General features: G+C 42.2%; 1 protein-coding gene across 1 annotated transcript in view; it reads right to left on the bottom strand.

The window, feature by feature from the left end:
* Nucleotides 1-20,271, bottom strand: part of EXTL3 (exostosin like glycosyltransferase 3) — a 156,923-nt gene extending 136,652 nt beyond the window's left edge. Inside the window, exon 1 of the mRNA XM_030198703.1 lies at nt 17,831-20,271. Within this exon, the coding sequence (XP_030054563.1) occupies nt 17,831-19,978 (2,148 nt within the window). The 5' untranslated portion in view covers nt 19,979-20,271. The remainder of the gene's footprint in view (nt 1-17,830) is intronic.
* Nucleotides 20,272-24,844: the final 4,573 nt, after the last annotated feature.

The raw sequence follows: 24,844 nt of genomic DNA, 5'->3' as shown, positions 1-24,844 counted from the left end.
TGGAGGCATCTGAGAGAGCTACTTTTCTTGTTCTCTTAAGATCAAGAGCACATTCTTAAACTATTTTAAAGACTAGGCAACAATTTTCTTGGGACAAAAGATACAGATTTTTGCAGACCTGCATTGGTTTACTCAGGACAAAGGAAGTTTCTGGGCATGTGCCAGGAGATGAGACTGTTTTTCTGTCTAAGTTGCAAACTATTAAATATATATATCTTTGAGCCTTCCCAACGTAGGCCTTTGATTGATTCTAGAGGTCACATGCTCCCTAAACATTGAAGATATGACTGCCATTGTATGGAGTCCTTGAAAAAAGGGGAGGTATTGTTTATAAAGTTGTTGGTGTTTAGGACTTTACAATTGGGTGCTCCTCAATTTTTTTCTTATTTATTGTCATACACTCCAACACAGCCCTGCGTTCCAGCCAACATTTACTACATGTCCCTTCAGTCCAGAATATTCCTTACTGAACACATTTCTGAAACAAATATTCAGTGTTGTAGGGCCCACACTAGGGAATGCCTTCCCCTACAAATGCGTAAGGAGGTCTCCCTTCCTTCATTTAAAGTACTGTCTCTTGATGGGGTATGTGGACTGCTGCTGAACATGGGGTCCTGTGGCGCACAGCAGGCTTAGAGTACTTCTATTCTTTCCCAGTATATTGTATTTCTATTTCCTTCTTCTGAATATTATTGTAGTATAGACCGCTGTGATGGCCTGGCTCTAGACCTTTCATAGGTTAGTGTAGTTTCTGCTCTTATTGCAAACTTTACTTTTATCCTAAATTTTTGATTTTTCAGTTCATGTTGTAATCCCATAAAAAAATATATATTAAAACCATTACCACAAAATTAATCAAAAAACCTCAGACTTCAGTGACCCTTTTAGAGAATGATTTCTGAGAGTTCAGCAGAAAGCACACAATTAATTGTATGTTCATCATAAAAAGAATCTGGTTCCTAAACCTATTCTCAGTATCCTAGTGTAAGCTCGTAAATTGCCTATACACCAAGCTGAGTTTATTTGGTACAGAAGAACCTGCAGGATGAAATAGCTGTTGGCACTAAATTGCTTTCCACAATAAAAACAGTGTTTTCTGTTGTCCTTAAACTCACAAGGTCTTTAGACGTTTGCTCCTTTGAACAACACAATATCTTGTACAAGCCAAGGTTACAGGAGTAATCAGGATTTTCTTTTCTAGCCTGGTACAGTAGTTCTTTTCTTCTAGCTCAGTAGGAAACCAGTGCTGGAATTCTGGTACCATAAGCCTTCAACTCTCAAACTACCCAGTGTTTTTTTCTCCCTTATTTTTATTAAGCCCTCACTTCCCTCTGTTCCTAGTCTGCTCAAGACAGCATAAATTCCTTGAGCAGCATAAATCACACCTGAACCCTATATCAGGGACTTTAAATCCATATACCAGGTATCACCCTTAATGAATATGACTCTCCCTTGCCTTCCCTCTAGGGGCTGTCAAATTAACTCACATGCTAATTTTTGGTAATGGCCTTGTGTTAAAGGCAACATTAGCACATGGCCATTAATTTGGAAAACTGGCAGCTTTGTGAAAGGACCCCTATGTTTGTTACTCACCTAACCCAAAACCTGTAAGCACAATAAAACTTCACTATTGACATATTAGGATGTTCATACAATAAAAATATAAAATAATCATAATTCATTACATAGCTGGAAGAGCTTTCCCACCACATCAGTGACAAAAAAAGACATACTGGAAAAAAATACAATCTTTAATATATTGTTTATATGACCAAAGCGCATTATAAGATTTTAAAGTCACACATCCAGCAGTTATACATATATGAAATACTATGACATATTTGATGCACTGCTATGCAAAAGTATAAATATGCACAATTTGATTCAGATTTTGGTTTACAAAAAAAACACTGTTCTGAACTTTTCAGTCCTATTTTTGTATCAGAAAAACTTCACCAAAAAGGTTCTGAGCATTCACTGAACCACTGAAAGCTGCAAGTAATATTATACAGGTTGTACAAGATATTCTAATCTAAACAGATTCCTGGTACAAATCCAATCGCACCCACATAAACTGCTGTTCCTTTCATCAAGCCCACAGAACACAGAAGCAGGTGGTGGTTTGCCAATCTACCTGGCTGGGGTTATAAAGTCAGGAATGCGATTCACAGGAGGACAGAAGAGGTACAGACAAGAGAAGGAAAAAAGTTGGGTAGGGCCAAACAAAAAGAGCGTGCTCTCTTTATAACCTCTCATCTTTACTACAACATATTCACTAAAGAGGTGATAAAAGATTAAGACAAAATAGGAATTTATCACCCAGGGTGGCCCCTAGCTTCCCCATGGGGATAAAAACAATAAGGCATGGAATAAGCACAGAAGATTCTAGTTACAAAGGAGTGGAGAAGAAAGATTAAATAAGGCTTAGCCCCCCCCCCCCCCAAGGCTTAGCCCCCCCCCCCCCAAATGTTCAGAAGCAAATGCAGGCAACTAGAGGCCATTAGTGTCAGACTAGCGCCCACATTTGCTACTGCAAAGGGCATGAAATAAGGAACTCTCCGGCTCTGAATGCAACGAGCACGCCAAAGCATGTTAAACAGGGTTATTAGTATTCCTCTGCAATGCTCAGCGAGCAGCGCAACAAACAAGGGTGCTGCTCCCGTGACAAACCCTATGCTAACTCAAGCTGGCATTAGCGTATACCAGGTCATTGGGGAGACCCTGTCCAGCATGCATTTGCATGTTTCCAGGTCCCCTACCCCCGAACACATAAGCCCCCCCCCCTCACCAATACCAAAAATCCTGGTGGTCCAGCGAGACCCTTACTAGATGCCCATCAGTAAGTCACTCTTATTGTTTGTAATAAAGACATTTTTGAACCCCATCTGTGAGAGGTTCCATTGTTCTACTGTTTTTTGCTTGGTGCCTTCCCTCGAGTGGAGCATTTTGCCTTCTGTTTGTGACAGGCGCAATACAGATAACACACTTATTGGGGTACCTGACACTTAGTATGAATTATGAAAGAAATGAGTTCCAAAAGAGACTAACATTAGTGAGTGAAGTGTGAGAAGCAAACCTGTCCCACCCTATCCCACCGACCCAACATAAAAATACCAGGCACTTGCAACACAACAAAACCAAAGACTGCAACGGACATTACCTGACTTTTCCCTAAGTTCCCCCCAACTGTTTCCTATCATACATATACCTCATTATCACTTTGTATTCATTCATACTATGTATTTGTTAAAACTGTAATCGGCTAACACCGTTAACGGTTATACGTAAGCCACATTGAGCCTGCAAAAGGTGGGGAAATGTGGGATACAAATGTAACAAATAATAATAATATCCCTATATCCAAGCTCACTGCACCCAAAATAATAAAACTAACTCCACACACAAGTATTATAGGGCAATTATTTATTTACAATAGCAGCAGACAGAGCCAATCAGAGAAATAGTTCTGAGCAAACACACATAAATCCCTAGATAGAATTCTAATCCATCAGGCTACTCCATCCACACAGAGCACTAATACAAAGGTACATGGCACATATAGAGCCAATCTCATCACAGAAATAGCTCAGAGTAAACGCGCACATAAATCCCTAGATAGAATTCTAATCCATCAGGCTTCTCTATCCTTGTTATTCTAGTACACTGAGAATCTGGTCAACAGTCTTTGACTGTATGCAAGGTCAAGGCTGCATGAGAAAGCAAACTTTAGAGATGGAAAGTCTGTTTACATATGAAAGTTAGGTTATTGATGCTGGATAGTGCCATGGATTATATTTGTAAACTTTTTAATTTGTAATAGGAACACAAAGTGCTTCATAAATCACCCACCTACCCAAGGGCTAGCCTGGTGGTGGTTGTGAGCTCACCCCCCCCCCCCCCCCAACTCCCCATACCTCAAAACAGGAGAAGGGACTAGCACTCCCTCCTGTGGGCACCACCTCAAAATGGTGGCACCCTTCCCTTTGCATCCTGGGATGCAGTGGGTGTCGCTAGACTACTATAGGTAGTTAAGCCCCGCCCAGCACATCCAAGGATGCACCAAGCAGGGAATTGCCACTTTGAGGAGTGGAGGCAGGAGGGAGTGCTAGTACCTCCTCCTGTTTTGAGGTATGGGGTTTAGGGGGGGGGGGGGGGCAGGCAAGCCCACCACTACACCACCAGGTTTTTTAGAATGGTTGGTGGGGGGGCAGGGGGCCTGGTGGTCAACCAGATCACCAGGGCTTAAGGTTTGACAGGTCTGGGCTTCACCTGTCAAACTCTTCTGTGGGAGAATTGTGACTTGAGCGCATGCCCAAGCACAATCCTCCAGGGCATGCCCCAGGGGGAGGAAGAGCCTGTGTTGACTTTTGAGTCCCAGCGTTTTTTGTGAGATCATCTATTTGGATACTCCTTGCCTTTCCGCAGCCCATGCAAGGAGTCTTTCTTTCACAAAGCAGCTTGCTGTAGTGCTATGCTCCACTGCTGTCCCACCCAAGTTCAGAATATATGAAAGCTGCCAAAAGTTCTCCTACAGTGAAACCATGGCTGGGAGCAGCAAGCAAGGAAGCAGCCAACCAGGGGACCTCGCTGCTGCATACCACAAGTGGGATGCTGCTGGCCAGTTTGGAAGGGGGAAATATCCTCCTGTTTACAAATAGGGGGACCGCTGCCCTGCAAATCTGGAGCAATCTCCTAATTATAAACACAAGCACACTCAAATCCTCCTCCTCTTGCTAAGGTGAAGGAGGTAAACCAGCACCTGCTGATCCACGGTGGCAGGCAGGAACAGCAAAGTCTAGCGCCAACTTGGCACAATACTCTAACGCCAGCCCAGAGCTGGCATAGGGTTTCTGATGGTAAAGGAGTCTTTGTTTGGTGCGCTGTCCTCTCAGCATACTAGAGGAATAAGAAATGACCTCATTAGCATGTTCATAGCGCTGTGAGACAGCAAACTCATCGGTTCACACACTCGTTGGCTCTTAGAACTGTGTGCGCTAGGCAGCGCTAAAGGTCTCTAGCGCCCACATTTACTTCTGAGCATCAGGCTCTCAATGCAAAGAGGGCTTCCAAAGAACATGAGAGGCACATAGGAACTTAAAAGGGGAGTTCAAGATGTTTTGCCAACATTATGCGAGGGCATCTAACTGGATGTTTCATTAACACCAGTAGTAGGCTACAATAATTAAATTATAGTCATTGAACAGTTTTTTGGGGTTTTTTTTTTTTTTTACTATAAAGACCAAAGGTTTTCAGCAAGCAGGTTGCAGATTGTAGAACTAGAATACACAAAATATAGCTGCAGACTCAAAACAGCTACAATATAGTTTAATACGTAATCTTTGAACATATGGTCTTTCTAGTAAATGTATATTGAAGTCCTGAGCATATTTTAAGGGATTCGTGAAAAACTATTAGATAGTAATATCTCTCACAATAATAATGGAAAAAACCTCACACGAACAATGATGGACATATGAACCTGTAACAGCCAGAGCTCAATGGAGAAATTATGTCGCGCCTAATAATTTTTTTCCTTTAGTCAGCTACGCTGTTCTGTATGAATGGATGTTAGCCCTTCTGACCAGCAGGTGGATTCTACCAGTGACCTCACCGATATAAACTGGTGGTGCTCTCGAACAAATCCAGTATGCATCTGCCAAAGTAGCAGAAGGTCCCTTTTTGTTGCACACCCATGCCCCATCAAGCATTACAGCTGCAATAATAAACAAGTGAGCATAACACCACAGAGTGGCATTCGCTACTCTGCATACTCCAGGATAGGGCAATATTAAGGAAACCCATATTGCTGTAACTTGTCTCTGATAATTAGTCCATTTTTTCTTTTTAATTTGTAAACTGAAAGTGATAGCGCAGCACACACTCATAGACCTGGGCCAAAGTTTTCCAACGGTAGGTTGCAGAACAGTATCTGATTAAAGGAAAGAAAATAATCGGATAAGACAATTTCTCCTTCCTTAGCGTCAGCTCCACTGTTCTGCATGAATGGGATGTACTGCAGATGATCTACTGGGCAGAGGAAGACAAGGACCCTGAATGATGGCTCTGCCAAAGTCCAAGCGGACTCTAGCCAACACATCCAATGTGTAGTGCTTAGCAAAGAAATGAAGCACCGCCCAAGTTACCACTCTGCAAATCTCCTCAGAAGTCACCACTCAGGCCTTCACCCAGGAAGCGACTTGGGTCCTAATAGAGTGGGCCTTCAGTCCCTGAGGTACCAGATGATTCTTGCAGATGTAGGTGGTCTCAATGACTGCCCTAATCAACCTTGCAATGGATGCCTAAGAGGCTGCTTGGCCCCTCTGAAAGCCATGAAAAAGAACAAAGAGGTGATAAGACTGAGAATTATTTGTCTACTTCAGGTACTGGAGCAGAGTCCTCCAGACATCCAGTTTGTGAAGCCTCTGGTCTGCAGGGGCCGAACCCTCTGCCACAAAGACAGGCAGGCAGACTTCTTGATTTCACATGCAATGGAGACACCATTTTCAGATCTTCCATTTCTACATGCCCTTGGCTGGAGTAGACCCTGCCACCTGGGCAAAGGAAGAGGGTCACCGTCTAGCAGGCGTCCAAGGCCTGTACACCTTGGCCTACGAGGCAATCCAGAGCTTCTAGCAGTACCAGATAAGAGTGGCAGGCCGTCTGTTGTACAGAATTGCGCATCAGAGGCCACTGAGGGAAGACATACAGAGGTTCCTCTAAAGGCAGGATTACAGTAGGGCATCAATCCCTTGCAAGTCCTGTTCCTTATGTCAACTAAAGAAATGCTCCAATTTTGTACTGGCTCTGGACATCATCAAATCAAACCATGGAGGACCCATGCGGTCCCGAATGAACTGTAAAAGGCCTGTTGCCTCAACTCCTGTTCCCCTGGATCCAGGAAGGAGTGGTTGAGAAAGTCCACCTACACATTGTTGATGCCCGCAATAAGAGCCACTGATAAGGCTTGCAGATATAAATCTCTGCCCACTGCTTTGAAGGCTCCTTGTTTCCTCCCTGCTTGTTGATGTAAGCCACAGCTGAGGCATTGCCCAGCATCACTCAGACAGCTTTCCTTTCTAGGGGCAGCCAAAACTCTAACAGGGCAAGAGCGTTAGAGGCGAAAACTGATAGTAAAAGGTTTTTTAGATACATTAAAAGCAGGAAACCAGCAAAAGAACTGGCTGGCCTGCTGGATGACTGGAGTGTAAAAGGGGCGATTAAGGAAGACAAAGAAATAGCAGAAAAACTAAATGAGTTCTTTGCTTTGGTCTTCACAGAGCAAGATTTGGGTGGGATACCGGTGCCGGACAGGGTATTCGTAGCTGAAGAGTCGGAAAAACTTACTGAAATATCTGTAAATCTGGAAGACATAATGGAACAGTTCTGTAAACTGAAGAGTAGCAAATCTCCTGGACCGGATGGTATTCACCCTAGGGTACTGATAGAACTAAAAAATGAGCTGGCGGAGCTACTGTTATTGATTTGTAATTTATCCTTAAAATCCGGAAGATTGGAGGGTTGCCAATGTAACGCCGATATTTTAAAAAGGTTCCAGCGGAGGCCTGGGAAATTATAGACTGGTGAGTCTGACGTTGGTGACGGGCAAAATGGTAGAGACTATAATCAAGAACAAAATTACAGAGCATGTTCAAAAGAATGGACTAATGGGACAAAGTCAACATGGATTTAGTGAAGGGAAGTCTTGACTCACTAATCTGCTGCATTTCTTTGAAGGGATAAACAAACCTGTGGGCAAAGGTGAGCCGGTTGATATTGTGTATCTAGATTTTCAGAAGGCGTTTGATAAGGTCCCTCATGAAAGACTACAGAGGAAATTAGAGGGACATGGGATCGGAGGTAGTGTCTTACTGTGGATTAAAAACTGGTTGAAAGATAGGAAACAGAGAGTAGGACTAAAAGGTCAATATTCGCAATGGAGAAGGGTAGTTAGCGGGGTCCCTCAGGGATCAATGCTGGGAACTCTGCTTTTTAACATATTCATAAATGACCTAGAAATGGGGGTAACTAGTGAGGTAATCAAATTTGCCAATGACACAAAGTTATTCAAAGTAGTCAAATCGCAGGAAGATTGTGAAAAACTACAAGAGGACCTTACGAGACTGGGAACTGGGCGTCTAAATGGCAGATGACATTTAATGTGAACAAGTGCAAAGTGACGCATGTGGAAAAGAGGAACCCAAAATATAACTACGTCATGCAAGGTTCAGCGTTGGGAGTCATGGACAAAGAAAGGGATCTAGGTGTCGTCGTTGATGATACATTGAAAACTTCTGCTCAATGTGCTGCTGCGGCTAGGAAAGCAAATAGAATGTTGGGTATCATTAGGAAAGGGATAGAAAACAAAAATAAGGATATTATTCTGCCATTGTATCGCTCCATGGTGCGACTGCACCTCGAGTATTGTGTTCAATTCTGGTCGCCGCACCTCAAAAAAGACATAGTGGAATTGGAAAAGGTGCAGAGAAGGAAGACCAAGGTGAAACAGGGGATGGGACGGCTTCCCTATCAGGATAGGCTGAAGAGGCTGGGGCTCTTCAGCTTGGAGAAAAGGCGGCTGAGGGGAGATATGATAGAGGTCTATAAGATAATGAGTGGAATGGAACGGGTCGATGTGGAGCGTCTGTTTATGCTTTCCAAAAATAAGAGGACAAGGGGGCATGCGATGAAGCTGCGTAAATTTAAAATGAATCGGAGGAAATTTTTCTTCACTCAACGTGTAATTAAACTCTGGAATTCGCTGCCGGAAAAGGTGGTTAAGGCGGTTAACTTAGCAGACTTCAAAAAAGGGTTGGACAGCTTCCTGGAGGAAAAAGCCATAGAATGTTATTGAATGGACGAGGGAATACAGTATTTCTAGGATGGGCGGGACAAAGTGCTTGTTCTTTTGGCTGCTGTCGGTAACAGGTTGCTGGGCTCGATAGACCCTTGGTCTGTCTCAGCATGGCGTTGCTTATGTACTTATGAACCACCCGGGTCTCTAGGCGATTGATGGACCAGGCTGACTACTGGCACGTCCAGGTCCCCTGCACCAAATGACCCAGGCAATGAGCCCCCCCCCCCCCCCCCAGCTGAGGAGACTCGCATCTCTGGTGACTAAGACCCACTGAGGAGGATCCAGCAGAACCCCTCTCTACAGGTGAAATCGGGCTTGCCCACAAGGACAGACCAAGTCTCACCTTGGCCAAAAGACAGAAAAGCCAGAGCCCACCAGACTAACAAGGCCTGCTGCAAAGGCCACATTTATGAGCCCTTTCTCAAGGCACCACCTCCAAAGTCACAGTCATACAGCCCAGGAGCCATAAATAGTCCCAGACCATGGACACCAGAAGCTTGCATAACCTGCGCTGCTGAATCCACAGCTTCTCCACCTGGACTTCCTTAAGGAACACCATCCCCCGGACAGTGCTGAAGCAGACCCCAGTGGCTCTTGGCTCAGTCCAGAAGGGAGATCACCTGCCAAGTCATCCAGGTAGGGGATGCACCCGAATGCCCTAGCACCACTGCTGCCGCACCCACCACCACCATCATCATCCTGAAAAAAGTGAGGCGTGCCGTAGCCAGGCAAAAACAGCACACAATCGCAGAAATTTCTTGTGATGGGCTTCGATTGGAATGTGCAGGTATGCCACCGAGAGGTCCAAGTCAGAAACGTCACCAGGGGAATCGCTGAGCAGAAAGTTTCCATAAAGAAGTGCTGGACTCGCAGACAGTCACCCCTTTGAGGTCCAGGATGGGACAAAAAGTCACCCTTCTTTGGGACCACAAAATAAATGGAGTAATGCCCCAGGCTGTACTCTGCCGGCAGAACGGGCTCTACCATCCCTAAATGGCACAGATGCTGCAGGGTGACAGCTTGCTGCTTTAGGACAGAGCCACATGCCTCTATCATATCTCCCCTCAGCCATCTTTTCTCCAAGCTGAAGAACCCTAGCCACTTCAGCCTTTCCTCATAGGGAAGTCATCCCATCCCCTTTATCATTTATGTTACCTTCTCTGATCCTTTGCTAGTACCTTTTCTAATGCCACTATACCTTTTTTGACCAGAATTACACACGGTATTCAAGGTGTGGTCGCACCATGGAGCAATACAAAGGCATTATAACATCCTTGTTTTTATTTTAAATTCCTTTCCTAGTAATACCTAACATTCTATTTGCTTTCTTCACCGTCACTGCACTCTGACCAGTGGGTTTCAACATATTGTCAACAATGACACCTAGATCCTTTTCCTGGTCAGTGACTCCTAACGTGGAACCTTGATCACGTAGATATAGTTTGGGTTCCTCTGTCCCACATGCATCAGTTTGTACTTGGTCACATTAAGCATAATCTGCCATTTGGATGCCCAGTCTCCCAGTCTCGTAAGGTCGCAATTTCTCACAATCCTCTTGTGGATTAACAACTTTGAACTGTCTCGTCAGCAAATTTAATTACCTCATTAGTTATTCCCATATCTAGATAAATATGCTAAGAAGCAGCAGTCCTAACACAGATCCCTGGGGACCCCACTATCAACCCTTCTCCATTGAGAACATTATTTTAATCCACAATAGACTACCAGCTCATATCCCATGACTTTTATTTCCTCTGGAGTTTTCTTGAGGTACTTTGTCAAATGCCTTTTGAAAATCCAGAAACACAATATCGACTGGCTCACCTTTATCCACGTTTGTTTACCCTTTCAAAGAAATGTAGTAGATTAGTGAGGCAAAATGTCCAGTCACTAAATCCATGTTGGCTTTGTCTCATTAATCCATGCTGTAATTTTGTTCTTAGTCTCTACTATTTTGCCTGGCACCAATGACAGGCTCACTGGTCTAATTTTCTGGATCACCTCTGGAACCCTTTTTAAAAATCAGCGTTACGTTGGCCACCCAGTACCATGCTTGATTTTAAAGATAAATTATGTTCATTTTTCAATTCTATCAATACTCTGGGGGTCCTGGTGATCTGCTGTTCTTCAATTTGTCAAATTGATCCATTACATCTGCCAGTTTTATAGAGATTTGATTCGGTTTCTCTGACTTGTCAACATTGAATATCATTTCTGGCATCGGTATTCTCTTCCACATCTTCCTTGAAGAGTGAAGAATTCTTTTAATCTCTCCACTATTTTTTTTTTAATTTACATTTGTACCCCGCGCTTTCCCACTCATGGCAGGCTCAATGCAGCTTACATGGGGCAATGGAGGGTTAGGTGACTTGCTCAGAGTCACAAGGAGCTGCCTGTGCCTGAAGTGGGAATCGAACTCAGTTCCTCAGGAACTGAGTCCACCACCCTAACCACTAGGCTACTCCTCCACTATGGCCTTGTCTTTCCTGAGTATCCCTTGGTCATCTAGCAGTTCGACTGATTCTTTTGCCAGTTTCTTCCTTTTAATATACCAAAAAATGTTTTATTATTTGTTTTTGCTCCAACACAATCTTCTTTTCAAAGTCTCTCTTTGCCTTCCTTATCAGTCCTTTGCATTTGACTTGTCATTCCTTATGCTGTTTCCTATTATTTTCAGTCGGATCCTTCTTCCATATTTATTGGATTTGTACCCCACATTATCCCACCTTTTTGCAGGCTCAATGTGGCTTACAGAGTGAGGTTATGTTAAAATCAATACATGTTTTAAATACAGTAGATCATAGGCTAATGTAAAAGGTTATGATAAAATCAGTACATGATTTAAATACAGTTGATCCTAAGCTGATGTAAAGGAGGTGGTAGATGGGCGGATGTTGGGTAGGTTGTGTGCGAGTATTTTAGGTGTGTTCGGATGATTGGATGATATTCTGAAGAATTTTCTTTTAGCTTCATTAGCTTCCTTCGACTCACTTTTTAACCATGCCGGCTTTCATTTGGTCTTCCTTCCTCCTTTTTTAATACATTGAATATACTTGGCCTGGGCTTCCAGGATGGTATTTTTTAATAACATCCATTCCTGACAAAAATTTTTGACCTTCACAACGGCTCCTCTAAGTTTTGGAGGTTTTTTTTCCAACCGTTCTTATTTGATTATAGTCTCATTTTCCTTTTGAAAGTTAAATGCTAACGTATTGGATTTCCTGTGTGGACTTACTGCAGAGCTTATACCTAATCTGATCATGGTATGATCATTGTTATCAAAAGGCCCCAGCATCATTACCTCCTGCTCTAGATCATGCGCTCCACTAAGGACTAGGTCTAGAATTGTTCCTCCTCTTGTTGGCTCCTGAACCAGCTGCTCCATAAGGCAGTCCTTGATTTCATCAAGGAATTTTACCTCCCTAGCATGCCCTGTTATCAGTTACCCCAATATTGACTGGGTAAAGATATCACATATTCCCTATTTTGTACATTGATAGTTTTGAATGCATTATGCATACCCACTGCACTAAAAAAAAAAATTCTTAAGTTTAGCACAAGTGTAGTTTACTACACTAGCCCCTAAGCATGATGTCCCCTGGTGTAATATGTAAGGTTTTTCACTCCTTGCTAATCCTGGGGTAGTGTGTAAAGTTTTTCACTCCTAATCTTAGATATTACAAACACAGTCTACTATAGTGTTTCCCAACTGGTTTGCATTCAGAGAAGATCACAAAGGCCATGGGAAATGAGTCACCACTGCATGACCTACACATGAGAGCTATTCTCAGTACCACAAAGCAACAAGACAACAGCAATGGCTCTTAAACATGCAGGAGCTCCTGCCTTGAGCAGCGAGAGTAGTCACAATTACCTCTCTTTCTTCTAGATATGGCATGAGACCCAGAGTGTGGGAGTTAACAGGAAGCATTCAGGGCATGGTAGTAGAGCCCTGCTTTGTATGGTATGCACACAGCACCTCCCACTCTTCTTCATTTTAAGCCTTCTCCTTCAAATCCTTCTAGTGTCTGGCGACATTCAATGCTTTCCTGACTTTACTTTTGTATCAAAGTCCTCTCCCAGATCCACACTACTTGTTCTGTCGAGGCTAGCATACTACATAACAATTTGGGGAAACTTAAGGGCGCTGTAGGCTCAAAAAGGTTAGGAAACACTGCACTTACATGCCATTTCTTTATCTGCATTACTTTTCTAGGCATATGCTGATGGACTCGTCTTCCCTTATTATAGGAAATGTCAAGCCAACTCCCCCTACCATGGATGTCTCCAAACAAATTTAAAGAACTAAAGCTGTACATATTGAAAAATCTTATAAATAACTAAAGATGATCAAATCTGAAATTTCAAATGCCACTTGCAATCTCTGATATTGTGTACTGACCATGTAAATGGGACTTTCAATAGTCAGTAATCAAAGGAAGAGCAAAGGCATTGAGAAAGGCCTAAAACACCTCCGAAGGGTTTGAATACTGGCATGAAAGAGTAAGCACTTGTAGTGCAATTACCAATATACAGATCTCCTATGAAGATTCTAGGGTATTTTGAAGGAATCCCATGCACCTACTCTCTGACTCACTCAATAAATTTGAGTTATGAAACTAAGTAATTGGCTTTTTAGTGATGTTACAGTACAATTCAATTGCTTTACAGCAAAGAGTCTAATAGAGAGAACACAATACACACTAATATAATGTAAAAGTTGGTTCTTAATATTTCTGCTACTAACACAAGAAATGGTTAATACTCTATACAGTTCATGTTTATTAAAGGAAACAACAAATTTTTAGTATATATATCCATACCAAAACTGAAAGTGGAACACATCACAAAATATTTTCATCTAGTATGTTTACACATGAGTGTTAAGTATTTAATCCTTTTATAGATGAGTTTAAAGTTACCTAAACAAGGGAGTTGATAGATTAATCTTCCAAATTAAGGAGATGCAAGACAAGTGAAGTCAAATAACCTCTTACATGCAATAAAAGCATCCTGTGATCTTTAAGAGCTACTGAAGTGCCTGGTTTTAAAAATGTTTGGACAAATTCCTGGGGTTAAGTCTATAAACCTTTAAGCTAGTTCCTGGAGGTAGGTAGCATGGAATCTTCCAAACTTTTGGGTTTCTACCAGGTACTTCTGACCTGGCTTGACCACTATTGGAAGCAGGATACTGGGCTAGATAGATCGTTGCTCTGACCCAGTTTGGCTATTCTTATATTCATCGCTAGAAAGGAAGCAAACTATTTGTGCACTAAACCAGTGTTTCCCCAAGTCGGCCCTGGAGTACCCCACTGCCAGTCAGGTTTCCAGGACAGCCATAATAAATATGCATAAAATTGATTTGCATACATTGCCTCCCTTATATGCAAATAGACATTATGCACATTCATTGTGGTCATCCTGAAAACATGACTGGGAAATGGGTACTCCAGGGCCAACTTGGGGAACCATTGTACTAAACAATGTGTTTCTCTTCATTTAGAGTTACAAATTTAAGCAGTTCCTTTTTTCTTTTGCCATTCAAACATGGCTGGCTCTCAATGCTACAGTTCTTTAGTTATCAATTTGCCTTGTATGAACATTGTGTCTATCCACACTCTTTATAATCAGTATTAAATTAAATTGAAACAACTCCCAAGAGGGGGGTACTCCCCTGTCCCAAAAGATGCTTAATGTAGTTCTTTTTAGGCACGCCACAGATAATAACACTGGCCCAGCTGGGTAACCGACTAACACGATGATTAGGAAATATTCCCCATATTCTATTGACATGTTTAATTAGATGAAGCAAAAGGAGAACCAGTGCTGTACATTTACAGGTTTGTATTCATTTAAGAGACACACTGATATTTACACGAGTCCTAAAGAATTTATTTAAGAAAATAAAGCAGATATTTAAAGCTAGTTACGTGTGTACCTTAACTTGCTTTATCTGTGTATTTTCAGAAATTATATCTAACTCCTAACCCTTATTCACTTGTTCAGAACCCTTATTTTATCATCCTCACTTTAATATTCCCTTATCTCTTGTTTGTCCTGTTTGTCTGTGCTAATTAGATTGTAAGCTCTGTCGAGCAGGGACTGTCTCTTCATGTTCAAGTGTACAGCACTGCGTACGTCTAGTAGCGCTTTAGAAATAATACATAGTAGTAGTACTATATATAAAAGACCATGGGGGGAGGGGAAGAAGATAAATATTAAGTCCAGTTATAATTAACTGGAACCCATTGCATACAATAGGACCTGTGCTAAAATAGCACGAGGCAGTGGTAAACACCACATCTACCAGTAGCCCACGTTGGTAACTACACTCCTAAATCACTAAGGGGCCCTTTCACTAAAGCTTGGTCCACACTAAATGCTGTGTATTCTATTTTACACCTATAGGACATGGCACTTAGTGCATGCTGACATCCGCTTCCTCTAAATGTTAGTAAAATGGCCCTTAAATGGCCAAATATCTGTATAAAATAAGGGAATGGAGCGTAAGTGATATGCTGCCATTATATGGATAAGGTATACATTATGTATAGGTATTCAGCAGACCTAAACTAAAGTCAAATGGGAACACCAGCATTTAACTCAATGTGATCTCCAAACTGGCTGAGAATTAGCTCAATAACTAATATGCTTTACAATGCTAACATAATAAAAGCAGATAACAGATCGACCTATCCAATCTGCCCAGTTGAGATTTTTCTTATCCAGATTTCTACTACTTCAGATTGATGAACATATAAAATTCTTTATTTAAATCAAGTCACCACCTCCCTGTTTTATCTAGCCTTTCAAAACTGTTCCCATCCCTGCTCTCTATATGCCAAGTAAGCTAATTAATGTTTGGTTATAACTATTAAACAGCCTTGATTTTGATCTTAATAGATGATGTTATGCTTTTATTGTTTAAGTAGTTATCATGTACTATTAAAGATTTACTATTGCTCACAGCATCAAATGGTCATTGACCAGATTTCTGTGTTATAAATACCAAAATAAATGGCTGCTCTGTGCAGGTTACCCCAGCTGTTCTGAAAGCCCACTGCCACTGTACAACTGCTCTTAGATTTGTAATGATATCAAATACACAGACTGCCCATAGAGCTCACTATCAAAGAACCCGTATTTACTGGTCATTGCTGCTGGCTCATAAGAACACAAGAATAGCTATACTGGGGTCAGATCAATGGTCTATCTAGCCCAGTATCCTGCTTCCAGAAACCCAATTAGTAGCAACATTCCATGCTATCTATCCAGGGCAGCAGTGGCTTCCACAATGTCCATCTCAATAATATTGAAAAGCTTTTCTGCTGGCACTGCTGTGTGCCCATCACCGCTGAAGATTTGTTTGGTGTTACTGTACAACAAAGGAATTGTCAGGTTTGAGAGCTACCACATGCACAAGGGCTAGAGGCTGAAAGAATTTAAAGGCAGCATACAACAATATTGGGCTACTTATGCTTCACCATGGTCATTAACAGGACAGCAGCAGAAATATACCATTCTCTGTGTGTTTCAGAGACGTTCTCATCCTTTTCAGATTCCTCTAATTTTACTGCAAACCAGATACTTGCTATTCATTTTCTTAAATTGTCCCTCTGTAGCCCTACACCCTTTTTCTTTACATTCTTAGTTTTGCATAACACAGAATCATTCTAAAGTATCACCTTCTCAAAATGGTGCTTTGGCGATATTTAACTGGAAATCAGCTGAAAAAAACACAGATTAAGTAATTTTTTTGTGTTAATTGGAATTGCAACCATAGCTTGAAAATACTAGGAAGAGCCACATGCATAGCAGAGAGAGAAAACAGTGCCACCAAGCATTGCACTATACAGACCTAAAAAAAAAAAATTTAAAAATGGTGTATATACATCTCCTTGCAATATATTATATACACATGTATAATAGGCATACCTACTTAGTGCCAATGAAGAAAATTCAAGCTTCATGATGTCATTTAGAACCAGGAATAGAGCAGTATCTAAGCAGGTGGCAAACCAAGGAACCAGGGTTCAAAATCCAAAATCTCCCACTGACATGTTTTGTGACTCTGGGCAAGTTACTTCACTTTCCATTGTCTTTGTACACTCAGACTGAAAGAACACTTTAGCACCAATATCTTGAGCTCAGATTTGGAAAACTCAAGTAATTTGAAAGCCAAAACCACGTACTACAATTGCAGTCCTACATAAAAGTAACTTAACCCTCCATTGATAAGGATCTTTGCATGCAGCCCTCAGCTAACTCTTTAGCTAGTTATTTCACTTCCAGGGTAGAAACTTTTTGTCCTTTTCCTCTCCTCATCCTGCTTGATTAATTTCTGGATTGTTCATTTCTAATAATTTCTGGAATTAATGTATTATTTTTTTACTGGAGTTCTTTTATGTTATTTTCCCAAAATGTTAGTATGTAAACTGCTTTGACCTGCTTGTCAGAAACTGCTGTATAGCAAGTGTGGTTAAACAATAAAGAATATTGGTGCTCATCTCACATTTTCAGAAATATTGCCCCAGGTACAAAATTTAGAATGTGAGCTCACTAGGGACAGAGAAAGTACCTGCATATAATAAACTGCTTTGATTGTACCACAGAAACGCAGTATATCAAATCCAATTACCCTTACCCCTTACTAAATATCAACAGCTAATCAGAGAAAATGATCTCATAGAAGGGGAGGGATTTTGAATTTAGCTCATGCTTTTTTCAACTGTAAGCCAAGGTGAGTTACATTTTAGATACAGTAGATATTTTCCTGCCCCCAGAGAGTTTATAATCTAAGCTGCAATGGTATTTGAACTGGGCTTCCTTGGTTAGAGAGCAGCTGGATGAGAACCAATTAGGCTACTCCTCTATTCCAGTGAGGTGCAATCACAAGTAATTTAGATTTTCCAGATATTTCATCTGAAGACTCCAGTATATCATCTAGTTAGCTATTATTTAAAACACATTGCTTACCATGATGGGAACACCAATGTCAGGCCACAAGAGGTCTTCTGATGGCAGCTTCGGAGAATTCCAAACTACCACAACTTTATTTAAATAAGGAAGTCCATTGAGTCTCTCCAAGGAGTTCATTAATACTTCCTCTCGCTCATAGGTCAACATTACCACTGTAAACTGTTCCCTGGGTACATTACCACCCAAAGCCGCTTGGAATTCTTTTCCAGACCCACCAATTCCACCTCCAATTGGTCGAAATCCAGTTCCAGACCCTAAAAATTTTGCCTCAGAAGGCAAAACAGGATCAAAGGGCGTGTATGGGAAGAGGTGGAATGGGCCTGGAGCCATATTCCAGTTTCTGTAAATATCCATTGCTGTGAGGGTAAAATTGCGAAGATATTTAGGAGAGGCATAGGGTGGTTCTGTTTCCACAGGGCCCAAATCTAAATCACCATTATCTGCCATGTTGGGATCTGTACCAGCAGTTTTACCTGATCGGTGAGGAATTTCCACTGCTGGTTCTTCTCGAATAGGAGCAGCTGGAATTTGGATTCGAGTCCTTATGGTAGCTAAGACTGTATTAAACAGGCTATCAGATGTAGAAAAGTAGGTTTCCCACAAAAAATGGCCTTGCCGCCTCATGGCAAGGAGATCGTTATCAGAAATGCTTCTCAGAAGAAAATGCACTTCTGTGATACGTGGCTTTGGTATAATTAACACTGCCTCATTCCACTGTATCATATCATGATAGGGCAATTGGATTTGCTCTCCAAGAACTACAGGGATAGCTCCAACTTCGAGAGCCTCAAAGAGCCTCATGGCACACCCTGCAGAGATCACAAGATGAGTGTCTCCTGGGGTGATTATCAGTGCAAAAGTCGATAGTTTCAGTAGCTCTAGCCTGTCCTCTCTTTCTCCACAAAGAGCCCACTCAGTGGGCAGACTTGCTTTAGGCTGATTCTTGCAGGTGAATTCTACCAACACAAAATCCAGTTTGCTATCTTGTACAGCCTTCAAGGTGGCAATAATTCGGTCATCATAATCAGCAGGGGCATTGCCTTCAATTTCTTCTTCAAATGATCGGGCTTCTTGCAAGCTGGATCGGAGGGATTCAATTTTTTCTCCCTGGAAGCTGAATAAGTACTTTCGCTTCACTGGCACCTGGGGTGGTATCTCCAAGAAGCTGGGCTCAGACATTGCATGGACCAGAGGTGACACAACAATATCAAACCCTGGTCGATACTGTACATCATAAAAGGTGGATTGGGCAATCATGGCACACCCCGTGCTGATATTATAAAGAAAGTTCTGCGTTTCAGATTTTCTAGATAAGTTTATGATGAGATGGTTATGTCCATCTGTCCTCCAATATGGCAAAGAGTGCAATTGCTGTTCTAATTCAGTAGGTTTTGGCATAATGGGCTCTTGAATTTCTCCCACTAAAACTACATATATACAAGCAATATTTGCATCATCAGTTACATAAACATTAGTTCTGATAGTTGATTCAAAGGCTTGCTTAATTAAAGGATCTAGAAAGCTACCAAAAGAGTATTTATTGCTGCTGTAGACATACACTGGGAAGCCAGATGTAAGTGGACAGCGTGAATAATCAAAACAATTGTGCAGCCTGCAGTTCCTGTTGGATTTTGGCAATGGCAAGTTGGAATCATCTTTCTCTGGCAAAAGCCGAATTGGCAAGGAGAGCTTTGGCTGGTTTTGTGCCATCAGTTCTTTATAAGAATGTTCAGTTTGACTGATGACATTCTTAAGCTGCAGTAGATCCTGCTTGGCATTCTCTATGCTCTTCTTGCAGGCTTCAATTTTTAAGTTCAGCTTAGCAATCTCACTATTGAGCTCCTGCCTCTTGGCTTCCAGCTGAAGTAGCTCCTCACTAACAGACTCCCGAATACGACAGAGGTCCTGAACATGTTTCACCTCACACAATTCATTCCCTGTGCGTGGTCCAAAAATGCGCTTCCCCGCATCATCAGCATCATCAATTGTGGTCAGGTAATAGTGAGCAATCAGAGGGAAGAAAACTAGTATGATAAACAATGTAAAACTAAGCCAGGTTAACCTAATGCGACTAGACCATCTTAACATCCAGGGTTGGCCTCCATTCCCCACACCTCCATTCCGCAGCATGGTATATCCAGTCATGAGTCCAAGAGTTAGCCCGACCAATCACGTTGGATCAGTAGCCATAACCAAAATGGCTTCATCAGTTTTTTAGTTACGCACTTTATAGTACATTAATGAAGGGCCAATAGAAAGGAAATTTCATTTTTTTATTTTTACAGTAACAGTGGTTTTTAACCCTTTCTTTTGTAAACACATCTGTCATGAAAATTAAAACCAACCATTTGAAGCTCTCTTAATCTCGGTAAACTGAGTGCTATTAGCAATGGTGTAGTGCTGTCATGGTGACGTGAAGCTGAAGTTGGCTTAGGGAAACACAGTGGGATCAGACGCAGCTCTAGTGTCACTCTTGACATTGTTAATTTCCATCCAATAAATCTGGAGAATCAGCAGCCATAGTTGAAGACAAGTTAAGAAAAAATGAGGCCTCGCTTCATTCAGCATCCTTTATTATTGCAGTACTGTCGGTCCTTGTTCATTCCTAGAAGAGAACACCATCATAATAAGAAATTTAATAGTACAATTTTGCTGTATTACAGAAACAAATTTGGGGTCACAGTCATTGAGTCTACTACCCTGTTTGTGCCTATTGTAAAAAAAGATTTCACAACATGCATTATAAAAAAAAAATGCAAAAAGCTTTATTGAAAATGCAAAATCCTTTATCAATAAATATCCATAGCATTATAGTGATTAAATTCCCTTTACTACCTGCAATACAAAATAAAATGTAGATGTAAAACATGTGATGCTAATTCAGATTAGCAAATCAACAGAATAAAATATAAAATCATTGGATCGTCACAATTATTTAGATAACTAAAGATAAAATAGTAGAAAGTAATTAAATAAGGAAAAAATGTTTAATTTTTAAAGAAATAGTAAAAACAGCATATTTTTCTTGATTCATTAAGATTGTTTGACTTATTTCACTGCCTGAAACTTAGACAAATAAGGTATTACATATCTTGACAATCAATGGATCTGTCTCACCCCACAATGTGCTACTGATAGTACTGATTACATAGTGCTGAATGTTCAGTACAAAAAACCTGAAGGCTGGCAACCATAGACATAAAAGGTTCAGAAAAGTACTCAAAATAAAGATAAGACACTTACCTGTAGTGAGTATTCTCCAAGGACAAGCAAGCATATAGTCTCACATGTGGGTGATGTCATCCACAGAACCCAGTGTGGACACTGCCATAGTGCACTATTTTAAATCTTTGAAACAGTGTCCCCACCACGCATGCGCAGATGCCTTCCCACCCGACACTCATGCATGGGACCAGCTGTACTGCTAAGAAGACAACTCCAAGGGGAGGCGGGAGGGATGTAAGAATATATGCCTGCTATCATCTGAGAACATGTGCTAAAAGTAAAAAGCTTTCTCCAAGGACAAGCAAGTATGATATTCTCACATATGGGACTCACTAGCTGCCAGGCTCACAGTATAATAAATGAATGTGGCAAATATGTATAATGAGAGCCTGGCTGAAAAAGGGACCAAAGGACGGAGCTGACATGTAGTAAAAACATTTTGCGACTGCTTGTCCAAACCAGCTATTCCATCTAAAATGCTACTCCAGACAGTAGTGAACACTGAAGATATGGATAGAAGACACCACGCTGCCGCCTTGCAAATGTCCTCAATGGAGACAGAGTGGGAATGGGCTACTGAAGCTACTATGGCTCTTACATTGCGAGCAGTGACATGACTATGAAAGATCAACCCAGACCAAGCATACGTGTAGGAAATAGTCAGCCAGCCAAGTGGAAAAAGATTAGGGATTCCCATCACCAAATGTACTGCTAGGATTGAAGGATACAAAAAGCTAGGAAGACTACCTATGAGGTTTCGTATGCTCCAGATAATAGACTGCAAGTGTGCTCTAGCTTAAAGGTATGCAGTGATGTGTCTCCAGGATGAGAATGAGGCTTACGGAAGACGACAGGAAGTACAAGGTAAAATTAGTTCTTACCTGATAATTTTCTTTCCATTAGTCCCAACAGATCAATCCAGAGACTTGTGGGTTATGACGCTCTACCAGCAGGTGGAGATATAGTAAACCTCTGAAGTTCTCTCTATGTGGTCATGTGCAGTCACCTTAACTTCAGAATTGTCGATACCAAAGCAGTGGAAGATGAAAGAGGAAGTCCTCTCCTGCCTGCATAAAGTCCATGTAGGCTCCTCAACCGCTCCTGCGGGATGGTAACAGAAGGTTTTCCTTTATGTTTAGATTTGCCTTTTTTTTTTTGTAGCCAAAAATCAATTGAAAGGAATCTGATGAAACTGAGGCAACTAGAAGAAAACACTCAACCCAGATCAATAAAGGGCGGGCCTCTGGATTGATCTGTTGGGACTAATGGAAAGAAAATTTATCAGGTAAGAATTTTACCTTCCATAGCATCCCACAGATCAATCCAGAGACTTGTGGGATGTACCAAAGCAGTCCTCTTGGGGCGGGGTACTACAACCTCAGCAGACTAGAGCAATGACACACAGGCCGTGGTTACATGCGCTGCCACGTCAAATCTGGAATGCCTAGCGCTGCCACGACAAGCCTACAAGTGTGGCTGAGAACCAGAGACAGATAGTGTAGCAGAATATGGCTGTTGCACCATTGCGCACTACAGATAGCAAGCTGCAGTGGGTCGTGAAGCAGCACCCCTAGAGCTCTGTGCTTACTCTCAGCTGACTGCAACAACTATTAAGCTATCTCTACACTGAAGTAGTTTCTGGACCTCGCCTCATGAAATTTAGGTACCCCATACCATGAAAATATGCCAAAAATGCCATAGAAGCAATTAGAGGTACCTGGTACACTGCAGATACCGGGGTAGCTGAGGCTAGTATGCAAAGGTGTGGCCAGTCTCTATGGAAAGAGAGAGAGAGAAGGGCAATCTTTAGTACACTAGAGTTCTGATAACTGTTCCAGCCACCCTCCCGAATAAAACTAGTTTGATGTAAACAGTACACGCAGAGCAAATGCCACCAAGGCAGCACAGAGGGTGCAGGATTACCATGGAAACCGAGAGAAACCTGAGAGGCATGCACTAGCCTCAAAATGTAACATTTCTCACGGAAACATGGCATCAACAGCCCTAAGCCTGACTAACTAAACAACCTGTATACTGCCATGCTCTGAGAAAGGGGAAGAGGGAAAGAGTGAAAAACCTAGAGTAGGATCCCTAATCCTGATCCCTTTCTCCCCTCCATTAATGATGTACACACACTCTGAACCTCATCAAGGAGGGTCCAGAAATATTCTTAGTGTAAATCAACAAGTGAAGGACAGGCATCTCTACCAGAAGACTTTCAGATAGTCAGTACTTTCCAAGCTGCAGCTTAAGGCTCTCGCTGCCACAGAACAGCTGCAGAGGACTAACAGGTCTCCGACCTCACCCCTGGAAAGTTGCGGGAGACTCAAAGCTGTAGGAGACCCGAGGACTCTCACAGGAGTCTGCAAACCACCCAGGCCTCCTTTCTTAGAAGCCCTTAAATATCAAATATGAAGAAACTGGGAGTGATCCACCCCAGTTCCCCAGTCACATTTCTGAAAAGCCTACATATAAAACTGCATGAATTGCAAGCAAATCAGGCCCCAGGGGAGCACTGGGGTTTCAGCATTGCCATATGGAGTGGCAAGAAAGATGGCGCCCTCAATCCTCACTGCCCTGCGCCCACCAAAATGAGCCGGGAGGGAAGGAGCATACCGCTCCACGGAGGTGGGCTGTACAGTGGATCTCCAACACGGGAAACTGCAGCAGCCCAGTGGCTCCCACACTGTGAGCTGCTTTTGCTGTGCCCCACCAGCGCAGATAGGATAATGACTACTCACCCCCTTGGGAATCGCTGTCACATGCCAAGTCGGTCCTCACACCATTCAGCCGGTACTGCAAACCGGCATGAACTTGCCGTGCTGGACAAATCAGACAGATTTTTTTTTTTTTTTAAGGCAGGAGAGGACGCCGGAGCAAAAGAAACCTTAGCCTCCTTTTAAAGTCAGGAGAGTGAGAATCACAAACCCCAGTTAGGCAGAGAGGAGGGGTTGATGAGGGAGGAAGGGAGGGACCTGGCACCACCAGGTGTGCACCCAAGTCCCAGGACCGGGACACCTCAGACCCCAGAAGTTCGACTAGTCCCAGGGGACCAGGCCAGGAGCCAGAGCTGCACAGATATGACCATCCACCTGCTAGATAGAGAGAATATTGAAGTTAAGGTGACTGCACATGACCACATATAGTAAACCTCTGAAGTTCTATCTCCACCTGCTGGTAGAGGGACATAACCCACAAATCTCTGGATTGATCTGTGGGGCACTATGGAATGGACTGATTGAAGTGGATCTCCGATACCACTTTAGGAAGGAATTTTGGGTGAGTTCAGAGAACAATCTTGTCGTGGTAGAACTTAGTGAAAGGCAGGTCTGCCACAAGGGCTTGAAGTTCACAATCGTCTGGCAGAAGTGCTATTAAGAACAATACCTTAGAGGTGAGGAATTTTGAAGGATCAGGAATGGAGTGTTTCAAATGGAGCTTTCATGAGATTTGTGAGGATGACATTGTGATCCCATACCACTAGAGGTGGTTTGATAGGAGGTTTGACATGAAATAAATGTTTCATGAATCTCACCATCAAGGATGAGCAGAAACTGGTTTATCAACTATGTCTCTTTGTGTCAGGTGTTCAGCGCTGCGTGTGTCTGGTAGCACTATACAAATGCTAATGCTAATAATAATAATAACTCTGAAGTGAAATGGGCTAATGGCACTCAAGTGTACCCTGACCGAGTTAGTTTTGAGGCCGGAATCTGAAAGATGGAGGAAGTACTCCATAAGAGTAGGAACAGAGCAGCTAAAAGGGTCAAGTGCTCTAGCTGCAGA

The sequence above is a fragment of the Microcaecilia unicolor genome, chromosome 3 (assembly GCF_901765095.1).
Source record: "Microcaecilia unicolor chromosome 3, aMicUni1.1, whole genome shotgun sequence".
Lineage (NCBI taxonomy): Eukaryota > Metazoa > Chordata > Amphibia > Gymnophiona > Siphonopidae > Microcaecilia > Microcaecilia unicolor.
Note: the sequence above shows the minus strand (reverse complement) of the source record. Positions and strands in the feature narration are given on the sequence as shown.